Source organism: Bombus impatiens, unplaced genomic scaffold, assembly GCF_000188095.3.
Source record: "Bombus impatiens unplaced genomic scaffold, BIMP_2.2 scf_0036, whole genome shotgun sequence".
In the NCBI taxonomy this organism is placed as follows: Eukaryota; Metazoa; Arthropoda; class Insecta; order Hymenoptera; family Apidae; genus Bombus; species Bombus impatiens.
This window is the reverse complement of record NT_176455.1, coordinates 512,113-521,525: the sequence shown is the minus strand read 5'-3', so window position 1 is coordinate 521,525 and position 9,413 is coordinate 512,113. Positions and strand designations below refer to the sequence as shown.

At 33.1% G+C, this 9,413-nt stretch overlaps 3 protein-coding genes across 20 annotated transcripts in view; 2 read left to right on the top strand and 1 right to left on the bottom strand.

The window, feature by feature from the left end:
* The first annotated feature begins 317 nt into the window (after positions 1-317).
* LOC100743457 lies at positions 318-2,794 on the top strand. 3 transcript variants are annotated; one of them, XM_033322287.1, is made up of 8 exons: positions 318-641; positions 711-743; positions 821-865; positions 1,229-1,294; positions 1,372-1,509; positions 1,577-1,648; positions 1,722-1,791; positions 1,867-2,794. In XM_033322287.1, exons 1-8 carry the CDS (start codon positions 549-551, stop codon positions 1,920-1,922), a joined length of 573 nt encoding a protein of 190 aa, XP_033178178.1. In that variant the 5' UTR covers positions 318-548; the 3' UTR covers positions 1,923-2,794. The 3 variants fall into 3 exon arrangements, with proteins under 3 accessions (XP_033178178.1, XP_033178173.1, XP_033178176.1); XM_033322282.1 differs by having other exon boundaries at positions 1,722-2,794; XM_033322285.1 differs by lacking the exon at positions 711-743 and having other exon boundaries at positions 1,722-2,794.
* Positions 2,725-3,995, bottom strand: LOC100748751. 2 transcript variants are annotated; one of them, XM_033322299.1, is made up of 3 exons: positions 3,831-3,995; positions 3,215-3,511; positions 2,725-3,136 (listed from the first exon to the last, which is right to left on the bottom strand). In XM_033322299.1, the coding sequence occupies exons 1-2, from the start codon at positions 3,970-3,972 to the stop codon at positions 3,222-3,224; spliced, it is 432 nt and encodes a 143-aa protein (XP_033178190.1). In that variant the 5' UTR covers positions 3,973-3,995; the 3' UTR covers positions 2,725-3,136; positions 3,215-3,221. The 2 variants fall into 2 exon arrangements, with proteins under 2 accessions (XP_033178190.1, XP_033178191.1); XM_033322300.1 differs by having other exon boundaries at positions 3,215-3,505; positions 3,831-3,991.
* Positions 3,996-4,221: 226 nt separating this feature from the next.
* Positions 4,222-9,413, top strand: part of LOC100748557 (liprin-alpha-1) — a 42,408-nt gene continuing 37,216 nt past the window's right edge. For 6 of the 15 annotated variants that reach the window (XM_033322181.1, XM_033322170.1, XM_012389045.3 and 3 more), the window contains exons 1-2: positions 4,227-6,179; positions 7,356-7,651. In XM_033322181.1, coding sequence (XP_033178072.1) covers positions 7,403-7,651 — 249 coding nt within the window. In that variant the 5' untranslated portion in view covers positions 4,227-6,179; positions 7,356-7,402. Of the gene's footprint in view, positions 6,180-7,246; positions 7,652-9,413 lie in introns of those variants that run through there. The other 9 variants (XM_033322168.1, XM_033322166.1, XM_033322164.1 and 6 more) reach the window with 5 other exon arrangements.

The window sequence follows — 9,413 nt, the reverse complement described above, 5'->3', positions numbered from 1 at the left end:
CCAAAATGTCTCCACTGCTAGAACGTTGGTTCTATTATTAAAGTTAGGAATATTGGGTCATAATGGTGTTTTTTCAAAAATATAAATTATCCTTTCAAAGGAAAATAAGTGGCGCTGTACATTCGTATAATAGCTTGATATGTTAAGATTTTCACTTATTAAAATTATAATATTTTGGTAGATAAAATTATTTTTCATACAGATCACTTTTTAGTTATTTTAACGTGAAATAATTACACAAGATTGATTTACTTATAATTTTTTGATTTAAAATGTTATTGTATTATTTAAGTTTTTAATAAATTTCCCGCCTAAATGTACTTGATCGATAAATCGAAATGTTTCAATCTCGACTACTCTCGATAGATATATTGATATTTTCGAACCTCTTCGATACAGTTCGATAAAATTCAAAATGGGAGCGACGTTAGATCTTCGGTTTTTATCAACATGAATTCCTCCATAAATTTAAGCGTTTCTAATTGTTATTCGTGTGCTTTTGATAACTATTTTTGTTAGGAACAGCTATTAATACAAAATTGCTCATAATGTGGTTCATATTATTCGCAGTTTTTACCTTTAAACTAATGTGTATTTTTATCTTTGTTATCTATTGCGTTGTCACTTTTCTTCTGGTTATGGTAAGAATTTTTTTATTTGCTCTGATTGACAGTATTTTATGCTAACTAATAATGTTATTTGTAACAAAGTATAATGCTCAAACTGAGGAACTGAGAAGATGTGTAAGTTTATTAATGCAATTTTCTCTTACATCTTCTTCAAAATATTCTATTGTTGTAACATAAATTGTGTCTTTTAGATCGTACCCCAAGATACAAACTTGGATGTGAAATTTCCGACTGGAGTTAGTTAAAGGAAGCTTTTCTTAATGAAAAGTTAATACTAGACTGCGGATGTTTATGCAATTTCATATCTTTATGTATGTAACTAAAACAGTGGAACCTGAATAGAAATTTCTTCTATTCATTATAAATATTATATTGAGCGCATTGCCTTGAATTACATACCCATACGTATGTATATTTTCTATATTATGTGCATTCCGAACACATATTGACTTTTTTGAATTTTCTATAAACGCATAAACATCCATACATATTATCTACTATCATACTACATTATATCGTATTTCTTCATCATATTTTTAAATTTTTCGTTACTCGTAACTTCAACTTCTAAAAATGCTGACGATTGCTTATTTTATTAGAGTCGCGAGAGCGTAGATGATAAATTGGAAGTGTTAACGGAAAAGCTTACAGAAAAAGAACGCGCGGTGAGAAAATAATTCGTCATTTTGCTTTAATTCAATTTTTTATGAAAGAAATATTATTAGTTTTGTAATACTCATAGTTACAGAAATCGCAATGTGAAATAAAAAATGCAGAAAAGGCGTTAACTGATCTGGAAAATAAAACATCGTCCTGCCGAGATCGATATCGCTCGTTGATGATCGAATTAAAAAAGGACATTCGAGAAACTGAGGATGAGGTTCGAGTAACATATAATTAAAAAGAATGACGATTTAGTTTCATATAATTATAATTACATTTGATAGGTGAGAACGCTGCAAAATCAAATATCGAATTTATCGATTCGACGAGAAGCTCTTAGGAGCGAGGCATTAAAGGTAGTGTTTCTATCTTGTTAAAATTAGTAACATATAAAAATAATAAAAGTCATAATTTTTAATGCAATTGTAGCAACAAGAAGATTATCAGAAAATGCTGAGTGGGTTTTCCAAGGAATTGGAAAGTAAAAAAACATTATTCTGTATGTTATTGCGAAATATTCTATTTTGTTTAAAAATAGATTTTCATTATTTTAATTGGCGCTTTCAATCTATAGCTTCTGGTATCGAGAAATCAAGACACCATCGTGTGAGTTGTTTCAGTTTACCATGAAAAATTTCATCGACTTTTCTGTATATATAATAATTATTTTTAATCAAAGAACAAAAATTAGAGTGAGTAATTAAAGAGTGCCACTAAATGTTGCTTTGTCGAAAATCGTCGTAGTATCGAATGATTAAGAAAAGAGCTTTTTTTTCAATCGGATCATAATTTTTATTTAATAATCACAATATATACATTCGAGTAAATGATCAGTATGGAAGTTCCTTTGCGTTCAATCGTATGGTACAAATTAACATTGAGAAATTAAAATTTAATTCGAGTGACAAATGGATTTCGATTACGCGTATAAATTATACTTTTCGGATTGAGACAAAAAATGCAAAATAGATTACATCTATTTTATCAATTAACGTATTGATTGCCGATGATTGTAGATATTTTCGATGAAGTAGATAATTTTTAAAGATAACCAGGACACTGTACTAAAGTTTAAACATTAAATAATATAGAACGTATTATATGATAAGAAAGTAAAGCAAGAATCAAGAATCATGAAAGTAATTTTTACAAGCAGTACGATATATCGAAGTCAGAAGAATACTTAATTCTTAAAACAGACCTCTTTACTTCATTTTGTTTGGAGATAGAAAAAATATTTTATATACTCAATTTATTGAAATGAGAATAAAAATAAGGAGGTCACATAGCTTTTTTAAAGTATTCCTTTCTATCTCAAAATTTTATTTGAGTGCCTTATTCTTCATAACCATGGAATTACATGTTCATACAAACTCTCCAAAACGAATAGTGTTGAGAGATGTTTTAAGGCATTTGTTTCTTTCCCGATGCATTGTGATAATTTTTCAGTAACTGAATTTTCTTTATGAGAGTACAGTTCCTTGCGAAATGTGTAGTGAACAGAGAAGGAAGTATTTTTCGATTTGAATGAACGCTATAAAATATTCGTTGAGCTTGTTAAGTGCACATGAAAGGAACTTTCCTGCTATTCTGTTCGTTTCTTAAATTCTTTCTACCTTGTTCTCTTATTCCAGACATTTCATTATTATATCCCAGAGGATAGACAGATATTTTTAATATCAAACGAAATCACCAGCCGGTATACTTCTTGAGAATTGGGCAAGAAGTTTGAGATCTTTGGACACATCTTTTTGCTTGTCATCTATTGATCGTAAAAGAATATATCCAAATTGAACAATTTGCCAGCACAAATTCGCCAGTGTAAAAATTTTTCCATTCTTATCCTGCAAATTATTACGGTAGTTTATATGACATTACTGAAAAAAACAACCAAAGATATGGTTTTAGAAAATGAAGATTACCGTCTGTTTATAATTCTGTATGAGATGATGGAAATTTTTTCAGGACTGCATGATAGAGATTGTAAAAGGCGTAGAAACTGATACTCAAGATGACGACGAGTGCCGAGCCGAATATCCAAGATAAAAAGTAGCCATCTATAATATCCGAGGTCTCCTTTCTCTTCCTTGCGCTGATCTCACCCAGGGTGGTACCCCGCCGCTCTTCCATCAATCTCTTCATGTTCGCCAATTTCGCTCGTAGTTCGTCTACTGATTCAGCGATGTCCTCGATCGAATCACATTCTGGTAAATCTAAAACTTGGACGAATAAAGTATAAATCGGGAAATATGGACGTCCAAACGCATAATCGAATAATTTACTCCAAAACACTGTCACAGAAATTTTTCGTTTTGAAGGTATTTTAAAAGGAAATTATTCATTATCAATGATTAAAAGGATATTAATTTTATTTATGGTAATTCACAAAACAATAGAATGGAGAAAATGGAAACATTTAAGGTAAAATGTCATTTTTCTTTTGAGAGAAAAGTGCAGAGATTTTTGGAACATTTTGTTAGATGATTTAAGTTGTACCTTTTTTGAAGGATATTTTTAATCGAAGCTACGGCTACTTACCCGTAGTTCCTGGCGTGCAAGTGTGCGTTACTGTTTTCATGATACTCGTCTCTATCTTTCTTGACTGTATAACTTGGTCCAAAATACGACTCAGAGGTCGGTATTGATCATCCAGCATCCCACGCTGTAGCACAGTCTCCATCTTTCGGAAAGTTAAGCCCTCTAGATTTTTTCCCTCTCTTTTGACTTGATCAACATTATCGCGTTCAGTAACGATAAATCTTCTCTTCGAACTTTGAAAATAAACATTCCTATCGATTGAAGATTCGAGTTTTGGGAGTTAATTAGTTCAAGGGTTAAAGAAGAATGAAGCTTTCTTTGAATATTTATTGCGTTACATAAAATGCTTTAACTTAATATTTACAATTTCTCAAAATAATTCATATTCTTTATTGTTTTAAATATTAATTAAGATATATATATTAGTTTTGAAATAAATGAAATGTGATTGATTTAATACATTGTCGACCGTGCGGATTGGGCTCGACTATGTACAATATGTACATACGTATATAGATTTATATATACATATATATTTTTCTATTACCATTCTAAAATTTAAGTAGCTTACACAATATGTCTGAAAGTAAAAATATATTATATAATTTAACATTTGTCTGAAGTATGATGACATTCAAAATAGAGAATTTAATAACACAAAATTGACAAATATATCCTTTGAATTCTGTGGTGCGCCATTACTTTTTATAGGCACTGTATATTATATTTATACTAAGAGAGAGAATTAGAGTTGACAATGAATATGATTACAGACATAAGAAGAAATTTAATTAATACAGGTTAATACAAATTACAGATATCATTTGAAAATCGCTTAATTTAAAAGGTCATTTGGATGTCCCGCGTTTCTCATGTGGCGGTATTCCGTAACTGTGGTGCCACAAGCAATCTGCAATTTCATCGCAGTTTGTAAACGCGGCGGAGGAAAGTCGTACGACATTCGGGCGGAGTCGGGCGCACTTTCGAGGACGAAGGCTGACGTCACGGCGCAAAATGGCTGCTGGTATCGGAAATGGAGTAGCGTAGAGGCTGGGCGGTAGGAACGAACTGTAGGTGTGTCAGTACTCGGCTTCTCCGCGATAATGCCATCGAAATGCCGATTGTTGCACGCTGACTCGTGCCTCGCGCACTACTCTTACGTACGATCGGGATCGTTCCGCGAGTCTCGGATGGTGATAATAAATGGTGAAATAGTCGGCGAGTCAAATTAAGCGGTGCAGCCCGAACTTCACGATATATGTACATATATCTCTTTATCCCGTAAAACGAAATTTCTTCTGTTCTTAATCTATCAGTGATCTATATACATAAATATATACATTTGAATATCTGAATAGGCTGAAACTGTGTCTGAATGAGATCGAAGTGGAAAGTAAACCTTGGTCTGTCCAGTGATCGTTCTCGTGCTCTTCACGGATATTTTGCGGGTGTCAGACTGATTTGCCCGGCTCCAGGAGAGAGTCGAGCGTGCATCGTGGGTGTCAGCTATTTGTCGACTCTGTTCTATCGAAAACTAGTTCACGTATCTTGGAAATGAGTGAAATGGAAAAGAAAGACGCGTGCACGTAGAACATATAAAGGATAAGTATGCTCAACGTACGGTTCCACAGTGGGATCTAATTTACGATCTGTCAAAACCGAATCAACTCAACCAACACGTCGTACACGTATTTATATCGTATTTATGGTGAAACTAAATCGAGCGTCTGCACCGAATCATCCTTCCTATCACGATACGAGCCGATCGATTTTTCTCAAGGGAAAAATATTCTACTCGCCTACGACTTTTATCTCGACTGTGTGTGTATATTTTCGCACATCGATTGATCCCCTTCCGTAAACAATATTCAGTTGATAACAATGTATCATCCGACGGTGGAAACGGGACACGAGTTTGAATGACGGTGAACAGGCTCGTGGCTAGAGTGATGTTGAACTTGGGACTGAATAAATTATTCGAGCGATGATTTCGCCGGTAGCTTTTAGTTAAAGAAACAAACAAACAAAAAAAAACAGTGGAGAGACACGGATTTCTATCGAGTGAGACAGAAGAATAGGAAGAAAGAAAAACATCAGATTGCTTGAAAATTCTTAGTGGTTAAACGGTACGCCATTGAAGAAGAAATATAATACACATAAGAAATACTCCCGACGCGTGGATGTCGTTAGAATCGACGAAACGTTGTAACACACGGAAAGAAAGAAGTAGATAGGAGTTTGACCTGATAAGACGAGGAAAATCAAAGAGAAAGAAAGAGAAAGCGCCGTCAAGCGAAGAAAATCGCGTTGGGAAAATGACTAACTGAAAAGCTCGAAACGAACTAAAAGGTACACATGTACATACAGATATAGATATACAGTGGCTCATGGGCATATTCGAATACTTCTGGATACTTTTTATGAATATATTATATGTATTATACTTCTGCATTTTGAGATTTTATTAACACTGTTACAAGATTCGACTATCGTGGTTTTATTGATAAAGTTTGAAACGAATTTGAAAATGTACTATATATACATAGAAGTTACAAGACACGTATTGCAAGTACATGTTTCACACAGATCATGGATATGTTTAAACAGTTACTGCGTCTATCTTTAACATTATATATACTTAAGATAGCTAATCATGCTATGTACTAATTTTCCATTAAGTATCTGTGGTAACTTCCATGTACATTTTCAGATTGGTTCCAACTTTGATCAATATAACCTTTTGCGGATTACCGCCGCATATATGAGTAAACTGTCAATTTGGCCGAGGAACTCATATATGTGCTTGGCGAAAACAACTGATAGAGCTGAAAGATTCATATATGTGTCATTTTATTTATCCTGTGGAGAATCTGTGCATGTACATATGTCTAAAATTTGACATCTTGGAGTGCTATGAATGAAAATCGCGTCTATGCAGAAATGTGCGCTGGCAATCTTAAATGACTATCGCGGCAGCAGCTCGGCCCTATGGCACGGTTGACTTCGAACCGTCCCGTCCGCAAAGGGATAGTCACGACTAGACGGCAGATGTTTATGCATTTATAGAAAATTTAAAGATGTAAAAGTGTATAGAATGAATGTAACATGAAAAAATATATAAAATATGAAAAGTAAAGAGCAAGTTATAATATTTAGTATGTGAAACATATCTCTATGCAGGTTTTATTTTTTTGTCATTTTGATAAAGATATGATTTTGCATAAACATCTGTAGTTTAATCATGGCAGTCTTTTATTACAATGCTAACTAAATTTCAACCTGTTTTATATAACACATACAATATATACTTAAAAGTTTTCTATATAATAGCTGTTCAAATACTTCCGTGAACCACTGTATATATGTATACATATATAAGTGCTTATATATATACATATATCTATATGTGTACATAGATATCGGAAGCGGAAGGCGGCTTTCGTTGCCATTGGCGCGCACGCGAGTGTCCATATTATATCCGGCGCGCGTGTTTCGTCTGTTTCTCATTTGCGTGTATATTTGAAGTGGAGTTTCAGTGCCGGAGGGTGAGAGAGAGTAGTAGGATACGCAAAATGTGGAATATGATGTGCGACGTGATGCCGACTATCGCGGAGGACAGCATTAGCCAGAGAAGTTCGCAATATTCCGGTGAGGATGCGAACTTCGAGCAACTAATGGTCTCGATGCTCGATGAGAGGGACAAGCTGGTGGAGTCGTTGCGCGAAAACCAGGAACGGTTGCAGGAAACGGAAGCGCGTTTGCAGGAGGTCGAGAAGGAACGGGACTCATTGAATCGTCAATTGAACGCCAATATCCCTCAGGTATGTTGTGACGTTCGTTTATATAGTTTTCTTATCTATAAAGGAGAAGGTTATATCGAAGATCATATAGAATCTCAAGTTGTTTTTAACCCCTAATTTCTGCCTAATTCAGACGTGGAAAATTTGAATGAAAAAGTATACTTTTCAAAGTTTCAATTTTATGATGTACTTACAGTATGGTATTTTTCATTCCTTTATTCTTATTGGTTGTATTGTACACGATAAAATAAATTGTTTTCTGGTTAATAAATTAACAAGATTTAATAAAAAAATGATTATAGAAGTTACAAATATAATACTCATTCAGAATCGGAGTATTCGTTGCAAGGTCTATAATTCACGCTTTTGACACTGGATTTGTTTCCATTTGGACTACTATACTAGAATTAGAACCTAATTCTATATTATCTTCCTATATATGTATATATGTATGTATTTAAATGATTCCATAATAATCAACAAAATAAGGTTACAAATATCTATTTGTATTTATAAATAAATAAAAAAACTTGTATAATAAAATTCTTCTTATAACAATATTCATGTGCTTTTTAGCTACTTTAAACAAATGGACTACTCATAGTATTGATGTCCAGAATAGAAAATCTCTAAATCTAACAAAAATATCTGGAAGCACTTTAGAAGAATAAACACGTCTGAAATTCGTCACTTGCTTGTATCTCTCATTTGTTTACGTCTATTCTCTATAATTTGACTACATAATGCTACACAATGCTTGGCAGTTGTATTATTACTTTTATTATATGCTTCCCATATACCAGCAGAATTTTATATTGACACCATTCTTCTCTAGTGTAAACGTCCATAATTTTCTACATTTTAATTATCTTCGACAGAAACTAAGCGATTGGAAAATGATTAGTCGTAGTTGGTGCGTTTGATCTACGAATTGTTACATACGAATGACGACTTATTTATTCCGTAGCATATACAGGGTGCGCCAGAATAAACGATCAACGCGTGCCAATGTGTTCTGTGAGTGGAATAAGAAAAATTATACTCGCTATATTGATACGAGAAATACTCCATTGTATATGACCGTAAAAGAAGGTATCGAAGATCTAATAAACGTGAAAGATTCGTTTCCTCTATGCTTTTGTTAACGTATAGAGACTATTTCTCTCAATTTCTTAGAGTTTGAATCGACGATGACAATCTGTTGGTCTTATACTTATCTTTGAGAATATCCTATATTTAGCTATTATTACTTTATTGTCAGAGGTGTTTCTTAGATAGATTTATTTTTTATTAGCTAGATAGATATCTGTTTGTGCAAGATTTAAAAAAATGAAACAGGTTTCCTCGATCACTGTTTCAGTGAAAAATTCAATATAACTGAATATTTCATTTGAGACGTATTCTCAGTTTCTTCTCAATCCCGAGAAAGATAACAATTTTTGCTATTTGCAACGATGTACGTTGACGTTATCGCTTTTATTGTAACCTGTATCACGTAGTTGTTCAAATTTCTTCGTTCTAACTGAACGTGTACACAAACTTTTATTGCCTATTTCTATTTCTTCTCGTCCTATTGCTCAACCTAGATAAAGAAGAATTTAATGATGCTATAAAAGAAGACAAATAGTAATTATACGTAGCTGAATATGTTAATAACAGGTTCACATATAATTCTATATTTCAATTATATTATCGAACAAAAATTACGACTCGAATCGTAATATATTAATGAAACTATTTACTTTTAGCGAATAACGTTGAAGAAGAGGTGACCGCGATGTTA

Excerpts from the sequence above, each read along its gene's own strand:
- LOC100743457 (XM_033322282.1), top strand. The coding sequence starts at position 549 with ATGTGGTTCATATTATTCGCAGTTTTTACCTTTAAACTAATGTGTATT. Across the intron at positions 866-1,228 it reads ATGTGAAATTTCCGACTGGA|AGTCGCGAGAGCGTAGATGA; the intron begins GTTAGTTAAAGG and ends TTATTTTATTAG. Across the intron at positions 1,510-1,576 it reads TTCGAGAAACTGAGGATGAG|GTGAGAACGCTGCAAAATCA; the intron begins GTTCGAGTAACA and ends TACATTTGATAG.
- LOC100748751 (XM_033322299.1), bottom strand. The coding sequence starts at position 3,972 with ATGGAGACTGTGCTACAGCGTGGGATGCTGGATGATCAATACCGACCT. Across the intron at positions 3,512-3,830 it reads TTGCACGCCAGGAACTACGG|TTTTAGATTTACCAGAATGT; the intron begins GTAAGTAGCCGT and ends TATTCGTCCAAG.